At 43.8% G+C, this 23,243-nt stretch overlaps 2 protein-coding genes across 2 annotated transcripts; both read left to right on the top strand.

The window, feature by feature from the left end:
- Positions 1–5,236: 5,236 nt before the first annotated feature.
- Positions 5,237–7,186, top strand: LOC103188541 (protein shisa-like-1a). The gene is made up of 3 exons (XM_007908580.2): positions 5,237–5,318; positions 5,969–6,173; positions 6,789–7,186. The coding sequence occupies exons 1-3, from the start codon at positions 5,261–5,263 to the stop codon at positions 6,976–6,978; spliced, it is 453 nt and encodes a 150-aa protein (XP_007906771.1). The 5' UTR covers positions 5,237–5,260; the 3' UTR covers positions 6,979–7,186.
- A 1,992-nt stretch (positions 7,187–9,178) lies between these two features.
- On the top strand, positions 9,179–21,967 carry LOC103188531 (protein unc-45 homolog A). The gene is made up of 20 exons (XM_007908570.2): positions 9,179–9,263; positions 9,940–10,098; positions 10,205–10,241; positions 10,734–10,909; positions 11,279–11,371; positions 12,192–12,359; positions 12,892–13,060; positions 13,434–13,604; positions 13,974–14,145; positions 14,455–14,755; positions 15,582–15,676; positions 16,469–16,610; positions 16,878–17,018; positions 17,298–17,425; positions 17,512–17,578; positions 18,239–18,352; positions 18,837–18,952; positions 19,281–19,398; positions 19,880–20,035; positions 20,897–21,967. Exons 1-20 carry the CDS (start codon positions 9,240–9,242, stop codon positions 21,176–21,178), a joined length of 2,829 nt encoding a protein of 942 aa, XP_007906761.1. The 5' UTR covers positions 9,179–9,239; the 3' UTR covers positions 21,179–21,967.
- The last annotated feature ends 1,276 nt before the right edge of the window (positions 21,968–23,243 follow it).

Below are 23,243 nucleotides of genomic sequence, written 5' to 3'. Positions count from 1 at the left end.
AATATTAAATTACCTATTGTGGGCTGCTGGAACAATTGGGTTGAGCCAATCATCCCATGACGATGAGCAGGTTTCAATAAAACCAGGGACTGAATGAGCTCTGAACCACTTCACCGAGTGCACAGCTCTGTACAATTTCATTTTCCAGAGCACATATTCCAATCTCTGGAATGGACAACCTAACTAGATTAATCTGCAAGAACTCTGCCTGCATTTCCCCATCCACATAAATGAAACTCCAGAACTCTTTCAACTATTCACCTTGAGACGGTTCTTACCCCCCTATGTACACCCACAATATGGCTTGCTCCCCCTCACAGAGTGTACTGGGTGGCCTCTGTGTTCAATCCTCATTAATGAATGCAAGTCCCTATAACTAGGTGTAAGTTGATGAATGATTTCTTCCACGATGACAGGTACTACCAATTGCTATTTAAAGCAAATTGAGAAGCTTCAGTCAATCAGAGGTTTATTTTTGAATACCTACGTCCTAGGCTGTACCTGTCTGTTGATTCCCTCCTTTGATTTATATAGAAAGCTCGAGAAAGCACGGTTAAGTAAATTCAACAGAATGTTATTGCAGCTTCGAGGAAATCCACAACCCTCGGCATTAAATCTTAAACGACATGATAAATATCAACAAACACAGCTATGAAATAACAAACATTAATTGCATTTAAACTAAAGACGCTAGCAGCCACTTGTAATGAAGTTAATATAAAGTGCACGAAGAACCAACCTCTGACTACTGCTCATCAATAGTCAGAGCACATACCTTTTGTTGAAATCAGGTAGAAAAAAGTGACCATTTCATTCATGGGCATTGAGCACCTTCCCAAATTAGGTACCCAATGGTAATTGTATTGAACCACTTACTTGATGTAATCAATGTCATTTTTATGATTCAATCAGAATCCTCCCCTCAGTTGCCCAAAAGGGGAGAAGTACACTTCCAATCCTTCATTTGCATAATAGTGAGGTAAGTTACCAGCCAAATTGTTGAAACTGACACCTTTGGATACTTGATATCAACGTAAGTAACAAAAACAACATTAAGTACACAAAAAAATATTTATAGGGCTACTCAATATATTTATAATGCACATGCGCCAGTTCTACTGAACTTCGGCACTTTCCGAGTTTCCCCCAGCGCAATCAGTAATTACTAACCAAACACACACTGGATAATGCTTTTCATGAACACAAACTTTACAGACCTTGACATTTTCCAAACTGACATTAATTACCTCAGGAGCCATCCAGTTCCTCTTTGCCATCTCTATCTGTACCATGGTGGCTCTACGAAACTTGTCTCTTCAACTGGGTTTCTTAATTTTAAAAGAGACCCAGCGTAAATGGGTTCTTGGGGTCAGGGGGTTGAGTTTGCCCACAAAATATACAGTCAATTCACTTTACGGTATAATCTGTGAACCGCTTTGAGAAGTCTCAGACGTGATAAGGGTGCTATATCAAATTCAAAGATTATCATTATTGAGGCGTTCAAAATAAAGGACAAAGTAATAGAGAATGACTTTGCTTAAGTTGGGGGAATCCAGCATAAGAGAACATGACCTTAATAATAGAGCTAATATTGGTGAAAGAATCTTGAGAATAAGGGACAGAATACCAAAGTTATACTCGATAGAAGGGTTGAAAGGGAGATTGTATATAACAACAAGTATCAAAGGGGAAATCGAATTAAATAGTTGCCCTGTGTAATGCAAGAGCTATTTCTATGAGCTGAATGGCATCCTAAGCGACTAAATATTTTTTAAAAAAAACTAAATTTAACACCGGATTGATTGGATCTTAGGACAGTAAGAACAGAATTGCTTAAAGGTAGATTACAGGGTTTAGATCTTAAGGGAATATGTATTGCAACACACCAAACCTAGGCTCAGCCGCAATGCAACAACCAGTTTCCTGTCTGGGTGCCACAGGTGGTGCAATAGAAAGAAAATGCAGAATTTTAGACTTTCATCTCACTTGTGTAAATCACCGTGGCTTTGATGTCATTCAGGGCGGCTGTTAATGTAAACTATTAAAGTGCAAATGTGTCTGTGCTCCGGATCAATGTAGTGGATGGAACTGGAAATGTAATGCAAAACACGAGTAATACAAAGGCAGAAGAAAAGATTTTTTTTCAAAAAAGAAAGTGTTGGAACTTGGACTATCGTTACTTCGTGGCAATGTGCAGTAAGTGACATTGTGTATAAAGAGCTCCCTCCAAAAAAAAAACTGGTAAAAGTTTGCAGACTGGCCGAGTCCTTCTCACTTTAAAAAGGTTTTGATGACAATACTGTCACCCTTAACATTTGCTCAGACCAGTCTGTCTGTTCAAGATCAGCACCATCAGGGGGAGACGAGATAAAGAACCCAAGTGTGTGCCTGTGTTACTGCAGAGAGATTTGAAATACTTTATTCATCACACTAATTGACAAAGGGGGAAATCAAAGGCAATAAACCATCAGCGCCAGAAGGAGGAAAATAGGAAATTAATTTACATAGTTTCAATGAGAGACTGGAGTCCGTTGCTAGGAGAGTGGCGTGGCAGAGTAAAGTTGCTAAGGCTTTCAATTCCCCCCAAAACTGCCGCACATCAATTAGATTCAGAACACTTGAAGCGATCATATTGCTCCGGTGGGCTTTAATCTGGGAATAAAAATTAACATGGGCTCAAGACAGAAAGGACCTTTATTTGCAGCTCAGAATTTGCAGAGAGGAACAGCGCAAAAATAAACAGTGAGGAACTTCAAGCTGGGATCTGCTCTAAAGAACAGCAGCAAAACTACAGTATTTTGCATTTAAAATAAGAAAATTACACATAGGATCAGTTATTCAGACCTGCCCGGAGGTATCTGGAGACCCGATGAGTTCACAAGTGCCCGTAATCTGGTAAGTTTCAGGTTGAAAGTTATCAATTCTAACATTCAAAATTACAAATTCGGTTTCTTTAAAAATTGTGATATTTGCACATTCAAAACCACTCGTGAATGGAATTCTGTTGAAACTTCTTTCAGTTTATCCAATTCTCAGGTAAAAGTTTGATTCGGTTTATTTTTTTGGAGGGGCGAAGAGAGGAGTACTTCTGAAATCATTTCAAAATACAAAACAATTTACATTTAAATAGTGTCTTTCAAAGTGCTTCACCCTGTTGGCTGGGCACTGGAGTTTTTTTGTTGTGGGGGGAGTGGAATAATGAACAAAAGCACAGTCAAAGAGGATCTGTGAACATGAGTAGGGTATGAGTGGGGAGTCAAAGGGACTCCAGTCTGCTACAAGCACCAGAAATGTTACCTGGACGTTTCTTTAAAAAAAATTCTTACAGTAAGTGTCCCCACGTTGACGAGTCCCGCAAACCCTTCTTGTTAATGCACAAAGTATGAACAAGGTATTTTGCCCACAAAATATATAGTCAATGCACTTTATAGTATATTCTGTGGAGCAATTTTGGACGTCTTGAAGATGTGAAAAGGCACTATATCAGTCTTGTAGCTCAATGGTTAGGGCATTTGCAAGCGAGACACCTGGGTTCAATTCCAGGCAGAGTGAAACCTTGGGCAAGTTTCCTTACTCCACACAGAGCCTAATAATAATCCCTCCAAAACCAAAAACAATAATAAATTGGTCAATTTCAATCTACGACTGTTTGTGGGACATTGCTGTGCGCAATTGGCTGCCACAAATAAATGGTCAATTCACTTTACAGCATATTCTGTGAAGCGCTTTGGGACATCTAGAAGACGTGAAAAGCGCTATATCAAATGCAAGGATTATTATTATTAAGGTACAACTGTGCCCTTGGAAGAAGTGACAGTTTTACATCACTGATCATCAGCATGTGTGTTTCCTGTAGTAATGTCAGGTGGTCCAGATTCCACATTGCTGAGGGGAATCTCAGTGGGGTCCACTTTCACCTCTGCATCAGAAAGTTGTGGGTTCAACCCCCCCAAAGTGAGACTTGAGCTCACAGTCTAGATTGGCACTGCTGGTGGGGCGCTGTGTTATAATAATAATAATAATTCTTGCATTTGATATAGCGCTTTTCACGTCGGGAGGACGTCCCAAAGCACTTCACAGAACACACTGTAAAGTGAATTGACTGTATATTTGTGGGCGAACGCGGCAGCCAATTGCACATAGCAATGTCCCACAAACAGTCATAGATTGAAAATGACCAATTTATTATTGTTTTTTGGTTTTGGAGGGATTATTATTAGGCTCTGTGTGGAGTAAGGAAACTTGCCCAAGGTTTCACCCTCTGCCTGGAATTGAACTCAGGTCTCTCGCTTGCAAAGCGAGTGCTCTAACCACTGAGCTGTGTTGTTGAAGATGCTGTCCTTCAGATGAGACATTAAACTTGTCTGACTGTTCTTCTGGTAGACGTTAAAGATCCCACAATATTCAGAAACAGAAGCGAGTTTCTCCAAGTGTCTTTCTCTCTCACTTCTCTCTCTCCGACTTCCTTCAATCTCTCTGCCCTTCTCTGTCTGTCGGTCGGTCTCGCTTTCTCTCTCTGCCCTCTCCCGCTCTTTCTGTACTGTTCTCACTCCTTGCCTCACCTTCTCACAAGGATCTTGTTTCTTTGCAATAATTCAGGTTCATTATCAAGTAATTAGTGTCAGAGCCATGGATGGATGTGACTAATTTGTTTGGAATTACTGCAGGAGCGAATCATGTGAGTGTCATGAGCCGGGCAGGGCTCGCTGAGGGAAGTGGTGAGTGAGCTTTACAGGAGGATGTATTTCTTGGACCAAGTCAGCAACAACAGGGAAGGTGTTCACTGATCTCGATCTGTCTGCAGGTACGATGCTAGGTTTGAATTCCAGGCCACTGCGAAGTGTAGGGCACGCTGCTGAGACTGACAACCCCCGGTCATGAAGCAAATTAAATTGCAATTAATATGCAATGAAATGTGATATTTCAGACGAGTAACTAAACCAAAACCCCGTCTGCCTGTTGAGGTGGATCCTAAAGATCGCACGGCACTATTCGAATGGAGAAGGGAGTTTTTCCGGTGTCCTGGCCAACAAACTCCCAAAAATAAAATTTATGGTTATTTGTGGGATATTGCTGAGCGCAAAGTGGTTGTAGCATTTTGCCCCCAAAATACAGTCAATCCATTTTACAGTGTATCCTGTGAAGCGTTTTGAAATGTCTCGACAGTGTTATATGTTTGATATCCCTGTTTCAGGCTTTATTGCCACCTAATGAGGATAACTCCCAGACTGATGGTCCTGGTCACAAGGTGTGGGTCACAATGTCGCTGGGCATTCAGTTCCTGACTATCCTCCTTCTCTGTGAGCGACCATTAATGGGTATGTACCAAGTAGCTCCAAGGCACTGACCTTGATAACGTTTTCTGGCCTGTGGTGAGCACGATTTTCATTGGGTCCAGAAAATAAGGATTAACAAAAATATGCTTTTGATTCTCTAAAGGGGCAAAAAATAAAAACTTCAGGCTGTTACTTCAAAACATTGAAAAATCCAACTTGGTGGAGATCAGTTTCATAATTGGGTACAAGGGAGAGGGAACCACCGGGAGTAAATCAAGATATGACCAAGACAGTAGTAATTGCTGCCAGGATTAAGTTTAGGAACACGTTAAGGACTACTGCAACTTGACACAAACGCTTGCTGATGCAGAGTCCAAAAGCTATTTTAGAAGCGATTTAGATAGATGCTTGCAAAAGGGGATATTAAAGGGTTGGGGAAGCGAGCAGAAGAGTGCGACCAGTTTGGTTTATGTAGAGAAAACCTCCATCTGAGATTTAATGGGCTGAATGGTCTGTTTCTGAACCATGTGATTATGTGATTCTAGAATGATCGTGGTGTGAATGTTTTCTTCCAGTGGTGAGCGATTGTTCCAGCAAAAAAAGTGCTTCCTCGCGGCTGACGTTCCCCACGCTTTAAACTGTAAATCTGTAATCAAGTGATCTGACGCTGACCGTGAACTCTGTGTGTTCAGCCTCTGCCTCTGAGTATAGGCTCTGCGAGTCATACCTGGATTCCGCTGAGCTGTACCACTTTGGATTCCACTGCCCACGGCTCAACGAAGACCAGAAACACGCTTACTGCTGCCACCGGAGTAACCGGACCCTGAAATACTGCTGCAATCAGGCAGAGTTCCAGAACATGACTGGAATTAACCCCACACTGCCCTCCTTGTACGCGTAGGTAGCAATTATCTACTTGATACTATTGTCAATTATATTCTATGTTGGATCCAATTTTTCTGCTCGTTTCCAGATCATCATCCTGGTTTTTGATTGTATTTATTAACTTAATTTCTGCCTTGTGATTCTGGTGGACATAAGGCCATATTTTAGTACCCCACATTATAGTGCTGGGTCTGAGTTTAGGGGCCCAAACTATCATATTAATTGGTGGTTTAATTAATGTAATTAAGAAACTCTCTCCACGACTGTTTGTGAGACACTGCTGTGCGCCATTGGCTGCTGTGTTTCGGCCACAAGATATACAGTCAATTCACTTTACAGAATTATCTGTGAAGCACTTTGAGATCTCAACAACATACTAATGCGCTATATCAAATGCAAGGATTATTATTATCATGCAATGTGCGGGAAGCCAGCCGGCCAAGCGTTGGAAGCTGGAAGTGTACCAAGCTTCCAGGAAAGTGCGGATCCATCCCCACGCTAAACTGGGATGTGCAATAACAGTCGTTCTGTGCTCAGTTGCTACATTTGACAGTAATTAGCATTGAAGTGCTTTGAGATGCTATGACATTGCTCCTGTACATCAGTTGTTCCATTGTTTTTTTTCAGTAAGTATGGATCACTAAGTACAGTCTGTCTATATGGGCTCTGCTTGGCAGTGCTGCTGGTGACTGACATGCTGTACTACTGCACGCTGAACAGGACCAGCCTTGGTAGACACCTCACCCGCTGCTGTCCGTGCGGATGCCCCGAATGTTGCAGCATTCGGAAGAGCAGGAAGTGCATCTCAGAAACATGACGTGATCCAATGGGCCAATGATCAACGGAGTGTCTTGGAAGTCTGTTTAGGTTCCTCTATCATTGGACGTGTCTGCTCTCTGGACTCGGTGTGTGTTTAGTAGCAACTTTAAAATAGCCTGAAAGTACCTATGTTCAGAGCCAGCATCCATTTCCAAATAATATGAAGCTCTCATGAGTGTCTCATTGTGTACTGAATAGCCCCTGAACACTGCGGTAGCCTTTTGTTTTAAGTCCCGCACTAATTTCATACAGACTGAAATATGACAATCTTATGTGGTCAATTTCGTTCTCTACGGGGCTCTGCCTCTACGTCATGTAATTTTACCCGTATGCTGTAATGATGGACATGGAAGTAGAATTGCAACGTAGAAATCAGGAAACGCTGGAAAATAAACTTGTAATTGTGTCCGATTTGCCTCGTGCGGTTGTTGAACATCACATTCTATGGGGCCATGTTATTTCTTGACGCTGTGTCAGCGTGTTTCCCAGTCTCTGCAACGTCACCCCCTCCTGTTTGCAACTTGGTGTGTGAGGTCCAATTTTCGGACATGAGAAAAAAAATGAGACGGAATGGGAAATAATAGGAAGGCGGTGGGGATTGTGGAAGGAAGAATCTGAAAGGCAATTTGAAATTAGCATCTGCACAATCTGTCCTCACAGATCACTGCGTTTCGCCCACAAAACACACAGTCAATCCACTTTACAGTATATCCTGTGAAGCGCTTTGAGACGTCTCGAGGATGTGATCACAGGCGCTGTGTCAAATGCAACGATTGTTATACCACAAAGAGGATTGCGAACGCCACTCGGAGCAGTTGTGGAGACGAACCAACATAAGAGTGTCAGCTCAGTGATTGACAGCCGAGGGGGCGGGGGGTCAGTGATTGACAGCCGGGGGGGGGTCAGTGATTGACAGCCAAGGGGGCGGGGGGTCAGTGATTGACAGCCCGGGGGGCGGGGGGTCAGTGATTGACAGCCCGGGGGGCGGGGGGTCAGTGATTGACAGCCCGGGGGGCGGGGGGTCAGTGATTGACAGCCCGGGGGGCGGGGGGTCAGTGATTGACAGCCGGGGGGCGGGGGGTCAGTGATTGACAGCCCGGGGGGGGGCGGGGGGGTCAGTGATTGACAGCCCGGGGGGGCGGGGGGTCAGTGATTGACAGCCGGGGGCGGGGGGTCAGTGATTGACAGCCCGGGGGGGCGGGGGGTCAGTGATTGACAGCCCGGGGGGCGGGGGGTCAGTGATTGACAGCCCGGGGGGGCGGGGGGGTCAGTGATTGACAGCCCGGGGGGCGGGGGGTCAGTGATTGACAGCCCGGGGGGCGGGGGGGTCAGTGATTGACAGCGGGGGGGGGGGGGGGGCGGGGGGTCAGTGATTGACAGCCCGGGGGGCGGGGGGTCAGTGATTGACAGCCCGGGGGGGCGGGGGGGTCAGTGATTGACAGCCCAGGGGGCGGGGGGTCAGTGATTGACTACCCGGGGGGTCAGTGATTGACAGCCAAGGGGGGCGGGGGGGGGTCAGTGATTGACAGCCCGGGGTCAGTGATTGACAGCCAGGGGGGCGGGGGGTCAGTGATTGACAGCCCGGGGATGCGGGGGGGGGGGGGTCAGTGATTGACAGCCGTGGGGGTCAGTGATTGACAGCCAGGGGGGCGGGGGGTCAGTGATTGACAGCCCGCGGGGGGGGCGGGGGGTCAGTGATTGACAGCCCAGGGGGGGCGGGGGGGTTAGTGATTGACAGCCCGGGGGGGGGGCGGGGGGTCAGTGATTGACAGCCCGGGGGGCGGGGGGGTCAGTGATTGACAGCCCGGGGGGGCGGGGGTCAGTGCTTGACAGCCCGGGGGGCGGGGGGGTCAGTGATTGACAGCCCGGGGGGGCGGGGGTCAGGATGGACAGCCCGCGGGGGCGGGGGGTCAGTGATTGACAGCCCGGGGGGCGGGGGGTCAGTGATTGACAGCCCGGGGGGCGGGGGTCAGTGATTGACAGCCCGGGGGGCGGGGGTCAGTGATTGACAGCCCGGGGGGCGGGGGTCAGTGATTGACAGCCCGGGGGGGGGGTCAGTGATTGACAGCCCGGGGGGCGGGGGGTCAGTGATTGACAGCCCGGGGGGGCGGGGGTCAGTGATTGACAGCCGCGCTCATTGATCAACAAAAAGTCAAGGCGCCAATGACGTCAGCACTTCGCGCCGGAAGCTCGTGCGACGTTCGGACGGAAGTAACCGGAATAACGAGTCCTGCGATTGGGAGTGGAGCCGAGGTCGGGATGTCGGTCTGTAACGGAGAGACGGTGAGAGAGAGAGCGAGAGAAAGTGAAAGAGCGGGAGGTTGGGGGGAAGCCGTGAGGGGTAGAGTGAAAACACGGGGATGTGGAGCTGAGTTTGAAGTTGGTCCCGGGCTCGGCCTCGGGCTGAGGAGCCACTGACTGAGAGAGAGTGAGAGACTCATTGTGTGGCTTCCCTTCGTTTCTTAATCCTCTCAGTGATCCCCCCCTCCCCCCCACACACACCCCACTCTGAAGGCACTGTCTGATTGACTGACCTGCGTTCTGCCTCCTCAGCCGCCCTCCAAAAGGCCGTGTCCTCGCTTCACACAGGCGTTGAATGAGTTAATGCAGGAGAGCAGGGAGAGAGGTTGTTTTTGATTGCAAGGAGTTGTCAACAACCAAAGCCAATGGTGTCCTGCCCTCACCCGGCATCCACACACCTTCTCTGCTCCTGATCCATCCCTGCTGCACCTTCCCCAGTTGGGCGTATCTGGTTATGGGTCAGGAACAGGGATACATTGACTGATTCCCCCCTCTCTATAACTAGGAGGGCTGAGGCTAATTTAAGCCCAGTCTCCTGTCCCAGCTGAGATCTGTTAACTCAGAAAAAAATATATCTGTATATCCATGTGCTGCATTTACCTACTGGGCATGGAGGGAGATTTGCCCTAATATGTTCTTCTTTGTGTGTGTACTGTAGGTCAGCCTGGCACAGCTGCGGGAAGAAGGCAACAAGTACTTTAAATTGGGAGACCATGAAGCAGCACTGTCCTGCTACACACAAGCGATCAAGCTGTCTCCAGAGCAACCAAGTGCTGCAGTCCTACACCGCAACAGGGCAGCCTGCTATCTCAAGTTGGTGAGTGAAACAAAACTGAGCTGATAAATTACAGTGTTGATATAATCTATAATCCGTTCAATTCCATGGACATAGTGATCCTAATTTCTTCAATTTTTTTATGTAGGAGGAGTACTCCAAAGCTGAAGCAGATGCTTCTAAAGGTGAGTGATTGATGCTGGCACCAGCGTAGGTTCAGTGAATTGATTGGCCTCCTATTGGATTCCTGGTCTCAGTCCATTGTATCTACGAAAGTCAGTCCTACGTTCCAGCTCATGTTCTCTCTTCTGGTCTATTACTTGCTCCTCACTCCCTTAAACACCACCATTGGTGGTTGAGCCTTCAGTCATCACGACACTGTCTTATGGGATTTTGAAAATTCACTTTGCCTTGCTACTTTCTTCCTCTTTGAGAACCTAAAAATATATCTTTTTGACAGTTCCTTTGAATATTTTTGAATGTCCTATTTTCCCACGCATTGTACAGCGCAAGTACTTTTGAGATGTTCTTTTATTTGAAAAGTGCCAGTTCTATGGACTGTGTCCCCCCACTGGATGCTCTTATCTATCTTGTTTATATGGTGATACGGGTAGAGACAGGTCTGTGGCATGTATGAGAACATTTAGTGACTGGGAACCTCTCCCTTTTGTTCCCAGCCATCGAAGCTGATGGCAAGGATGTGAAAGCGCTCTTTCGGAGGAGCCAGGCATTACAGAAGCTGGGGAGGTTGGATCAGGCATTTGCAGACAACCAGAGGTGTGCGGTCCTAGAACCAAAGAATAAAGTCTTCCAGGAGTCGCTGCGCCTAATTGCAACACAGATCCAGCAGAAGGTAAGGGGAGAATGAGGGTGGAGGTGAGGAAGAAGAGAAACAAAGGTGAATCAAAAAAGGATAAGAGAAGAGAAATTTAGCAAAGAGAAAAATCTAGATGAGCTGCCCAATTATGGGCAGAGTTAATAGAGAAATATTAATGCAATATAATGTTGCAGGTCTGGAAATAAAGAGAAGGCACAGATTTCTATGTCTGCTTCAAAAAACTAATTGTATTAGTGCTAAAAAGGGTGATAAATATTGAAAGATTTATTTTCTCACTCTGATCCAATATATGCATGTTTATTATTGCTGAGTTCTGAATCCTACAAGTGTTTTGAAGGTAGAAGCTCGTTCTCACAAATACTTCTATTGTATCTATCGTTCTAGGTCCATCTACAATCCTCCACCGATGCCCGAGTTGAGCAGATGTTTAATATCCTTCTGGATGCTGGGGAGAAGGACTCTGACAAGAAGCAGAAGGTCTGTATTTTGAGAGACTGGCCTGGGTTTCAAGGAACTTGCTATGCCCTGGAGGCAGTGCAGAGGAGAGCAAGGAAGATAATCCCCAGTGTTAGAGAGATGAACTATGAGGAACGACTGGATAGAATAGGGCTGTCAAGCCTTGAAAAGAGATGTCTCCAAAGAGATCTCATCTCAGAAGGGATTTCCTACAAAATATTGTAAGATTCACCAGACAAGAATTAATATGGTTGACCTATCCTTCATTTAGTTTATTGAATCTATTATACAATAGATTGGTTACTCTAAAGAGGTCATGTTCAGCCACAACTGGGACCCATGAATTTAAAGTAATTGCCAATATTTAATTTCATATCTATTTTGTTAACAAAACTTGAATATATGTTGGTTGCAGCACCAATAGGCCTGTACCTGGTCCCAAGACAAATATGAAGTGTGTGGAAATAAACTAATCTCTGTGTTTACGATGACACTGCAGTCCTGAGAAAGATGTTTAATGGGAAGTGCTGCCTGTCCCCTTAGTTCTAGTGGACGTTAACTCTATGTGCTATTTGGAGGAAGAACAGGGAGTTTCTTTCGGTGTCCTGGTTGATATCCAAATTCATCAAAAAACGATGGAATTGGCCATTGATTAGTGTGGGTTGTTGCTGGCACACATTAGCTGTTGTGTTTGCGGACATACGTTACTTGCAATGCAACGTAACTCGCCGTGTGAAGAACTTTGAGGTAGTTCACCATGGTGAGACACTTGAATCAAATGCAAGAATTATTATTATTTTCCCAGCCTGAATATAATTGAAGTTGTTTTCTCCTGCTGCAGGCAGTACAGAATCTGATCGTTCTTGCTCGGGAAGATGCGGGTGCGCAAAGGATTTTCCGCAGTGATGGAGTGCGCCTTCTGCAAAAGATGCTGGACACGGGAAGCACCGATATCATGTTGGCTTCACTGCGGACTCTTGTGGGATTGTGTTCAGGTCATCAATCTCGGGTCAGTCACCAAGCAGCTTACAAGCAGAAAAGACTTGAGAACACCGTATTGTGCTGCGTTTCTAACTGTCTGACTGTTACCTGTAATACTATTTAATTTTACTCCTCATATCAGGAGAGGATCTTTTAGCCCGTCACTCATATTCCTGACAGGATAGAAGAAAGGCTCATCATTTGATAGTTGATCTTTGCTCATTTTTCACCTCCAACATCTCCAATCACAACTTTGCTTGTCGATTTCTGTTTTAATTGATATTGTAGTCATTGCTCCTCAGATCTTTTCCATTCCTACAAAGCTTGCTCTGTTGTTGCTCTGAGACACCTGCAGGAAGGTGCCCATATGTGAAGTGCACATATCTGTGGGTGAAGACAGGATCGGCTTGGCTGCGGTATAACTCGGTTGACTACCTTACCAACTCTGTCAAAGTTTATAATTAAGTAAAGGACACTTTGGGTGAGAGGTTAGAGATGGAACGAGTTAGAGGAAAACAGATTATGTGAGAGTATTATGATATTTGACTTGTGCTGTGCAGGCAATGGCAATATTGAACACGATGGGAATGGACAAGTTCTGCCGTGTGATGTCCGTCAGTAATGAGCAGGTCTCCCTGGCAGCTTGCAGTGTTCTCCAGGGCATGTTCGAAGCATTGAAAGGTGGAATAAAAAGTGAGGTTCGAGGGAAGGAGGAGGCACTAGTGCTCGGTGGGTATGACGTCCCTGCGTGTGTTTGTTGCTGTGTTGGAGAATAATTGCAGCATGTGTTTAAATGTTTACTCTTTGAAGTGCTAATGTCAAGGCTGCATAGATGGGTGAGGGGGAGAATGGAGGAGAGGTAGGGGGCAGTTTCCACTCTATTCAGTTGCCTCACTGTCGGCTTAGTGATGTATACAGAGCTCAACCCAATTTGAATTGATGAATTTGGATAGAACAAAACAAAATGTTCTTTATATTATTTGCAGAACTTTTAAAACATGATCCAACTCATGGTACTCTGTCCCGAATAGTATAAGTATTATACCATTCAGTAAAGGTGTTTGTTCATGCAAGAGGTTTTTTTTTTGTTGTCAAATTTCAGATCCCTCCAAAGAACTGAGGACGATGATCTACCACCTGATTGAGATGTTGACAAAACAAGAGGTTTCAGTTTATGGCCGAGAGAATTCCATAAATCTTCTAATTAAAAATGTTCCCCGCAAATCGCTACGAGATCCAGACAACTCCATGACAATCTGGGTGATTGACCAGGGTGAGTGGTCTCCATGGCCCATACCCTCTCCCTCTGCACACCCATCACTCCAATCTTTGACAGGCTTTGTTTAGTACCTCATTGAATTGACTTCATCAACCTTGCTTGTCCTGATTTTCAAATCCCTCAATGATTTTCCCCCTCACCTGACCTGTCAGCTTTAATCCCCTATTTGCACTCTCCACTCTTTAGACTTTGGTTTGCTGCTCATTCCTCACTTACCCCATTCCACACTAGGTGGTCAAGCCCTCAGTCTCTAAGCCCTGCTGTCTGGCATTCTCCCAAAGTCCATTTTTCTTGCCTTTTCTCTGTCCATGGAGCTGCATGTCTAGTCTTTCCATAAACCATGGAAACTCCATTTCTCATCAGGAATGAAGAAGATTCTGCAAGTGGCTGAGACTGTGTCAGAAATCCCGGGGAGCCTGGTGGTGACTGAGAGCAGTCGCATGAGCTTGTCGGTGCTGATGAGCAAGCTGTACGATGATCTGAAAAGTGACGCAGAACGGGAAAACTTCCACAAGCTCTGTGAGGACTATGTCAGGTAGGGGCACGGGCAGATCAGGGGTGAATGTTGAATTGCTTAATTCTTGAGAAATGGAAGTAAATCCGGTTATTGCTGTGGAGGTTGGGTCACGTGATAGCAGTCTTGCGTCTGATCAGTAGGCAATTTACTGTCCTGCCTTAGATCAGCTAACGTATCACAGACTGAGACTTAAACCTCAGGCCTTCCAGCTTAGAGAGTATGACTCAACTGCTCTCTGAATAAATTGGTTGAGCTTTTGAAGAAAGCTGTTAAATGCTCAAACATATTAATAGCGTTTAAAATTTCCATGTGATTTCTGGTATTCAGGAACCAATTTGAATCTCAAGGGATGAACGGGAAGCTGCGAGCCATTCAGACAGCCTCCACGCTCCTCCAGGGGCCCTCGGAGGTGGGAAACCGAGTTCTGGAGATGAGTGGGATCTTGGAGTGCATGATTTCTCTGTGTGCCTCCGAGCGGGAAATTGACCAGCTGGTGGCAGTGGAAGCGCTGATCCACGCGGCAGGGAAATCTAAACGTGCCTCCTTCATCACTGCGAATGGTGTCATGCTCCTGAAAGAGATTTACAAAAAGAACGATAACGACCAAATCAAGATCCGAGCTCTGGTGGTAAGTGCCAGTACATCTACAGTTGTGCACTAAACCATCTGATTGGAATTTCATTTGTCGTCTTCAGAGCTTTTTGTGTCTGCCGTTTATGTCCTTTCATTTGTACCCCCAGATCTCTCTGCCATCCCACAGCATTTTACATGCATAGTAGAAAACCACTTATCCACACCTTGGATAAACTCATTGTGACCCCCTTGTCTGCATTCCAACCCCCAGCTAAGGAATGGTTTGGGGTCTCATCATCAGGAATGTCATTGGAACAATTAAGGGGAAGTTAGAAGAAACATTTCTATGCAGAGGATTAACAGAATGCAGAATACTTTGTCACAAATGGTTATTTGTGTGTCAGCCTGGCTCCGTTAGTAGCACTCTCACCGTTGAGTCAGAATGTTGTGGATTGAAGCCCCACATCAGGACTTGGAACTCATGTACTGTGTGCTGACATTATTATTGAGATGGAGATCATAGCCACATTTAAAAGGAAATAGATTTGTAGAGGAAGATTATAAAGGAAGGTATGGAAAAACAGGGAATTAGGATTAGAGTAGGGTTTTGTTATATTTACTTTGGCTTTACTTATCATTAAAGCTTGATTTCTCCCTTTAACCCTCCTGCCCATCAAGCCTGGGGCGTTCCTGACATTGCTGTGGCCTCACCGACTGAGATTACTGAAATCAGGAAAAAGAATCTCAGAGCTTCTGAATGGCTCAGTTCTACATTAAGGGACATGCTTTGATATTCTAAAACGTGGCACAAACCTCTGTAGAATTGTGCTGTGTGTCTCTCTGACTGTGACGTATACAGATTTTTCTGTTTGTGTTTTCAGGGTTTGTGTAAGGTGGGTTCTGCCGGGGGCACTGATTGTAGCATAAAGCAGTTTGCTGAAGGGTCAACTTGCAAATTAGCGAAGCAGTGTCGCAGGTGGGTTTGTTTCTAATATTTGTTATCCCTTGTGAAGGTAATTATGACTATAAAAATTCAGTGTGATTGCTGCCTACAGCTCCTCACACAAGTGGCCATTCTTCATATGCAAGCAAATGCATTGATGCAAATGTAATTCACCCTGATGGGCATCACGGATAAGCTTAATTGGGGCCTCATCTAACATCCACACACATGCACCTCCAGGCAGGGGCACTGGATAGTGATCTTGAAACTCTCCCCAAAACAGCCATTGTAGCACCCTAACTATTTTCCCTACTGAGATCAGCATAGAGCTGGAGCCTTCTGGGCTATTGGAGCTCCAAACAGTTTGTATTGTCTCTCAAACCAGACTTTGCACCCACTTACATCAGACTCCGCTGGCTCCCACAAGCATAGCAATTCAACTTAAGATCCTCAAATCATTTAATGACTTTGCTGCTCCCTCTCTCCAGCCTTCTCTCCCACCTATGCCCTCTGATCTTTTAACATTGGTCTACTGATCATTCCTCGCTCTCTATTTTACATAGGTGGCTGAGCTTCAGGCACTATGTCCTGCTCTCTGCAACAGTCTGCCTTTATTTTGTTCCCTCACTTTCTCTAACTTTAAAACTCTCTCAAAAACCTCTTTCTTGTATCCATGCCTTTGGTCAACATCTTTGTCTGTAAACTGCGTGAGAGGTTCATCCTGAATGGAAAGTGGTACTGAATATTCAGCAAAGTTCTTGGACTGAAGTTTGAGGTCTTGATTTTTACTTTGGTTCTGATCCTGCTGCTGTTTTGCCCTGATAGGTGGTTGTGTAATGAAGTGATTCAGTCTGGTACCCGGCGCTGGGCTATGGAGGGCCTGGCATACCTGACCTTCGATGCTGATGTGAAGGAGGAGTTTGTGGAGGACCAGCCTGCAATGCATGCAATGTTTGAACTTGCAAAGGTACAGAAATAAAAATGTAATTTATCTCTATCTCATCACTTCACACAATCATGCAAGGTCGGTAAATGTACTCTTGATTAGAGAATCACCCTAGTGCCAAACGATTCTAGATTTGGATGTTGACAAAGAGTCCAACCATTTCCCCAGTTTGTACATTACTGTGATAGAATACTTTGTATCTTCCTGTTAGGTAATGTGCTGGTGATCGATGGCTGGTTTTATTTTCCCTATGGCTGTGTCTAACCATGTCATTCTACCTTTTCCCAGTCAGAGGATAAAACGGCTCTCTTTGCAATTGCTTCAACCCTTGTGAACTGCACAAATAGTTACGATAAAGAGGAACCTGACCCCCAGCTGTTGGAGCTGGCTAAATATGCAAAGCAGCACATCCCAGAGGAACACCCAAAGGTACCAGCTTTACATGGAATAAAAACTTTTTCCAGTTACTGAAGCCATTAGTATTTATGTCCCAGAGACCTGGCTAAACAAAGATGTTTAAAGCCACAGTTTTAGAGATGTCCACTAAACATTGCTTCTGGTGTGTGTACGTTCATTATTAATTTTAAGAGTAAGGCACTGGATAGTATTCTTCTATTTTACTTTTTCTTTCAGTTTGAATGTTAAAGTGAATGAAATAGCAAAGTGAAGTGGGTGCTGCCACTGAATGGCTGTTTGCTGGAATTGCAGGATAAGACCAAGTACGTGGAGAAAAGGATTGCAAAGCTGCTGAAGATGGGTGTAGTGTCAGCATTGGTGTGTATGGTAAAGAAGGAGAGTCCCACTTTAACTGAGTCGTGCAAGGAAATGATATCTCGGTAAGTGGGAGCACTAACCAAAGAGTATAGCACGGAATTATATATCCATCTAAGAATAATGCTGACTTTCTTCCTTTCTAATTCAGTGTGTTCCTGGCCCTTGTAGAGAGCCCAGATGGTCGTGGAATTGTGGTCGCCCAGGGAGGAGGGAAGGTGAGTCCAGCAGTTAGTATAACACTCCAGCTGTTTCATATGTAAAGATGATGGGGGCTCTAATGTGAAGTCAATTTATATTATACACGTATTACGGTTTGTGATGCACAGTGAATAGCTTATAATAGATGAAACACAGTAATTCATTGCTACCCCAACAAACAAGGAACTGGAGAGAATAGATTTGAGGAATATCGAGGCTCATGATCTAAGATTGAGGAAAATGCATTTTTTCAATTGACTGTGTAGGTCTATCATCATTAATAGAATTATTTTAGTGTGTCGTCCAGGCGTGGAATTTACTATTCCTCCTAAACTGGAATGCCATTTATTAATTTGTCTATTATTCCGAAGCATCAATAATTCAACAAATATTACAAGGTGGAGAAGATCCCGATAAAGAAGTTAATAAATTATAAATAACATTCTGTTTTTCCATGCTTGTTGTGTTCAAGCTTACCTCTCCATGACACCTGTGGCTTAGATTTGTGATTTCATGCTGAGTTCCGTCCCCACATCCCACCCTTTCCTTCACAGAGTATGTTGAGTTACTATGGTCTCCAGCGCTGAACACTCCAATGGAAAAGTTAAATGAATATTCCAAATAAATTGCCATTTCATAGTATCGTTGCTTTACTTTCTTTCCCTTGATTCTTGCAGGCTCTGGTCTCTCTGTCCTCTGAAGGTACAGATGTTGGAAAGATAAAAGCAGGTCAGGCATTGGCAAAGATTACAATCACCTCGAATGCAGAAATTGCTTTTCCAGGAGAGAGAGTAAGTCTCATGGGTCTCTTACCACAGATGAGATTCTTTTTCTTTTTTTTGCCTTTATTTGAATGGGGCTTACTTTCTATAATCTGACATCAGAATGATTTTACACAGGATGTATTAATGCAGCATAAATAAATTGCTAAAATAAAGTGTTCAATTACAAGCATTTTCTGAATAAACTAATACATTTAGGGCAGTGTATTTGCATTGTCTTGAAAAAATGTAGCAGTGGAAGCCCCAGAATACTTGCTCCTTAGAATAGCTCGAGTCAACAGTTCTGATTACTATCCAAAGTCCTTGTGCATCTCTCTCCTTGCTAAAAAGTGCACATGTGTGGACACAGGGCAAGGTCCACATTGGGCACAGCTGTGATACCTCCAATGTTAAAACAGTTTACTAACCGTAACTTCCTAGACTGAGTACATAGAGAAAGAAAAATGTTATTGGATAAGCAATCACTCTGCCTGCGTTCTCCTCTGAATTTCAGATTTATGAGGTCATCCGGCCTTTGATTGCCCTCTTGCATCTACAGTGTACAGCACTGCAGAACTTTGAGTCGCTGATGGCACTGACTAATTTGGCAGGAATAAATGAGAGACTCCGGTAAGTGGCTGAAATATGTGGAGTCTTGGCGCCTTGGGACGTCCTCCCGACGTGAATGGCGCTATACAAATGTATTATTGCTGTTGTTCCCTCAGTGGTACATGTGCTGAGTTTGCTGAGCTCAGTCAGGACATTGGCAAGTGCACAGCATTTGCCCTTAGTGCTCCTGGACTAAGGAATGCCAAAGCTAGCCAGAATTCCCATTCCTAAAGTCTATCCAGCACTAATCAGCATCTTCTGGAAAGGAGGTAGGATTAGCTCCCAAAATTGTACTTTAACACAATGTTTCTCAGTTGAATGATTAATCTCCGGATGTTTTATTTTTTAGCCAGAAAATCATTAAGGAAAAGGCAATTCCAATGATTGACAGCTACATGTTTGAAGACCATGACATGATCCGATTGGCTGCAACAGAGTGCATGTGCAATATGTCTCTGAGCCCAGAGGTAATGTTGATGTAGCGCAAATAGTTACTGTCATACTATTGTGTTGTCCTTTGATGCCATTGCAAAGTGGCTTATTCCAACTCAGAGGCTTGAGATGATACCAAATTGTCACTTATCCCATCCTGTGACTGACAGAGAAGAAATCTTTTTTCCATTCCTGGAGATGTCTTTTGTGGGATAAAGTTCCTGTGGCCTTAAGTTATTCTTAGTTTGGAACATTACTCAAGAGGGCATCATTATTTCTTAGACACATTTTTTCACGTATTCCATGTGAAAGGCGCTATACAAACGTAATTTGTTATTGTTCCTAAAAAAAATCACACAAGTGGTGTACACTGTCCAGCGCTTTGGGACGTCCTCCTGACGTGAAAGGCGCTATACAAATGTAATCTTGTTGTTGCTGCAATCTGTAGTTCTTTAAATATACCATAGAATTGGTGCTCTTAAAGAGTCTTGTGTTTTTGACCACCGTGTGTTTCAGGTACAAGCCATGTTCCTGGCAGAGGGAAATGACCGTCTGAAGCTCTTAGTGTTGTACAGTGGGGAAGATGATGATAAGCTGCGCTCTGCTGCTTCTGGGGCTGTGGCTTTGCTGACATCCCTGCAGCCAGAACTCTGTCAAAAAATCACACAAGTGGTGAGTCTTTGTCCCATGATCTGGGATTTCTTCCACTCGATTGTGGGAGACTTGCCTGTTTTTGCTTAGTAGAGCAGCAAAATGCCTTTATTTTAGGAAGTCTGAGGTCAAATGACTGTCTAACTTGGTTCAGTCATCATGCACCTCACTTGGAGATTGATCCAGCCATTTACTGCGGAATTTTTGCTAATTTGTCCTCTCTCAATTCCCCCCAAAATGAAGCTCTGTTTAAGGCTAAATCTCAATTTACTGCAATTCATACATGTGGTCATCTGGTTGAGAGTGTAGTGAGTGGGGTTAGCAGTTATTTTTTATTGAAGGAGGAATGGAGAAACTTTTGATTTAACTATTTTTGTCCACTAAACCTTTAATAAACCTTTTTTTCCAAACATTCCCCTCTCCTAGAGGTGATTTCCTCCCTCCTTGGCACAGTATTAAGTTACTGTTCTGAAAAAATTGTGTTCTGTGATTGTCTTATAACTACAGTTCCTGTGTTACTGGAGAACATTATAAATCTTAGCCTTGCTCATTTATTATAATATTACATTTTCAAAGTAAACATTAATTATTCAATTTCTAAAGGCACAGGGACAATGTAACAATTTGACCAATTTCACCAAAACAATCAAATGGAGCAGAATAGCACTCAGAATAGTATCAGTAAGCTTGACTCGGAGGGAAGACCAACGCTGATGTCTTCGGTCACCCTCCTACCCTCCTCGCCTTCCACCCCTCTTGATCCCAACCACCAGCTTGGGTGTGGATCCCTGACTGTCCAGCGCCTTGGTACGTCCTCCTGACATGAAAAGCGCTATACAAATGTAATTTGTTGTTGATGTCTCTTTCCTTTATACTCTGCAGACAACACACTGGCTGGAGATTCTCCAGGCGCTCCTGCTGAGCCCAAACTTGGATCTGCAGCGCCGTGGGGTTGTTATTGTGCTCAACATGATGAATGCAGACCGAGATCTTGCAGCCCAACTTATTGAGAGCGAGATGCTAGAAATCTTATCTCATCTGGCTAAGGAAGGGGATGAAAAAATCTTCAAAATAAAGGATAATGCCAAGGAGTGCCTCGCCAAAGCAGTGGAGTATGGACTGATAAAACCAAATGAATGTGAAGACGTTCCCACTATAAATTGAGACATTCCTGTGGAAAAGTAGTTTTTAAAAAAAAAAGAAACATCATAAGAGTTCATTAACCATCCCTAAAGTGTGGAGATGTTTCTCATGCTCTTCCAAAATAATGTGCACAGAGTAAAGTTACAGCAAAATATCGAAATCACAATCCTTAGGCCCTGAGGCAAAATTACAGCTCACTAGAAATTATTTGTCCTGTGATTTAGAACATTGTTTGGCAGTCTCAAATGCCAGAGTTTATTTTCAAGGAGTTTTTCTAGATTGATTTTGTATTTAGAGAAAGGCAGTCAGGGGGACTTGTGCTTGTCTTTAGGTTCATTTATCATCTTGAAAAACCTACAATCAGGAAAGTAGATAAATGCTTTGGGATGGGAGAATCATACACATTTGAATCTACCCGGATATGTCTGGGCTGTAAAGGAATTCTAACTAATCCTAATGAATCACTTAAAGCTTTATGATACATTGTTTTACACATACATGTTCAAAATATAGTTGAAATGCTCAAACAATAAAACAATGCAACTTATATGATACTCACAGGATTGCAGTCACCCCCAGCACAATTTTATTAGTTTAGGTACTTTGCATGCATGGTCCCATTAGTATTAATGATGTAAAATTGCAAGCGATAGCCTTGGGGCTTAGTTTGGGGCCTAGTTGATTGTAATTCTATTGTAATCTTGTTCCTTATTTTCAAAGTCTTATAGAAGTTTAACCATGACCCAGTCATTTCAATTATCAAGTATTGGAGTCCTGTAGCTCAGTGGTTAGAGCACTCGCTTTGCAAGCGAGAGACCTGAGTTCAATTCCAGGCAGAGGGTGAAACCTTGGGCAAGTTTCCTTACTCCACACAGAGCCTAATAATAATCCCTCCAAAAACCAAAAATAATAATAAAATTGGTCATTTTCAATCTACGACTGTTTGTGGGACATTGCTGTGCGCAATTGGCTGCCGCGTTCGTTCACAAATATACAGTCAATTCACTTTACAGTGTATTCTGTGAAGCGCTTTGGGATGTCCTCCCAACGTGAAAAGCGCTATATCAAATGCAAGGATTGTTATTATTATTTTGTTTACAATGTGTATTGTTCTGCACTGTTATAATACTGTATGTAGAAGACGAGTATAACCTAATCTTGACTTCAAATAATATTCTTTTTATTCTATCATTCCTTATACACTGCCATTATTGACCTCTTGGTAACTCAGTGAACACTTGTATATTTGCACCCTTCCAGAGGTCACAGAAACAAATTGTATATATTAAATTAAGAGATATCTTTTGAGACTTAAAAATTTCGAAACAATCTTGGGATTGACAAAAATAAAAACCCTTCCTGTGGTTTATAATCTCAAGTTCTAGTTTATTCGCAACCACCTGACGTGTATATGATTTATATACATTATATATATCACATTCCTGTTTTGTACTGTACTACTAAACCCATTATCTTTGAAGTGTGTGATTTGAAATACAAGATGTTATAAGTAATGCAACACTTCACGTGAAATGTTTTTGGGCAACACTGTTCTATCTTCAGCAATAAATTTACTACATTTTACACAGAACAGAATTCCTTGACTTGGTGCTGTATATTGGTGAGCAAATCAATTAAGTCCTGTGAAGCACTTTTTGAGATGTTTCGATGATGTGATTATGTGTTACAGTGAAACTGATAACTCGGCCCCTGGCATAATTCATCAACCACACATAACCCGTCGCTCACTCAACATCCCTCCAAAGAAATGTTAATTATGATCCTCTGATAACTGGTCACTTTTGATATCTCGTAACGCGTCCGGTTTTCCTACTTTCAGGAAGGCGTTTCCGGGTCACGTATATCTCTCTTACAAGTAGTCATTTTATTGGGTCTTTCCAATCGCTGCGCAATTCAGGAATCCTTAATGGTCGGGGGGATGGCAGTGAGAAGCTGCTTTCCCACGCCAATTCGAGTGAGTGCCTGCACACGCGCGTTCGGTGGGAGAGTGGGTCGGTGGACAACATCTCGTTTTTATATTGGGTTTAAGTATCTCCTGCCGTGGAACTGGGCGTTCAAAGCGGCG

The sequence above is a fragment of the Callorhinchus milii genome, unplaced genomic scaffold, assembly GCF_018977255.1.
Source record: "Callorhinchus milii isolate IMCB2004 unplaced genomic scaffold, IMCB_Cmil_1.0 Scaffold22, whole genome shotgun sequence".
In the NCBI taxonomy this organism is placed as follows: Eukaryota; Metazoa; Chordata; class Chondrichthyes; order Chimaeriformes; family Callorhinchidae; genus Callorhinchus; species Callorhinchus milii.
The sequence above is the reverse complement of the archived record's forward strand: the minus strand, read 5'-3'. Positions and strand labels throughout refer to the sequence as shown.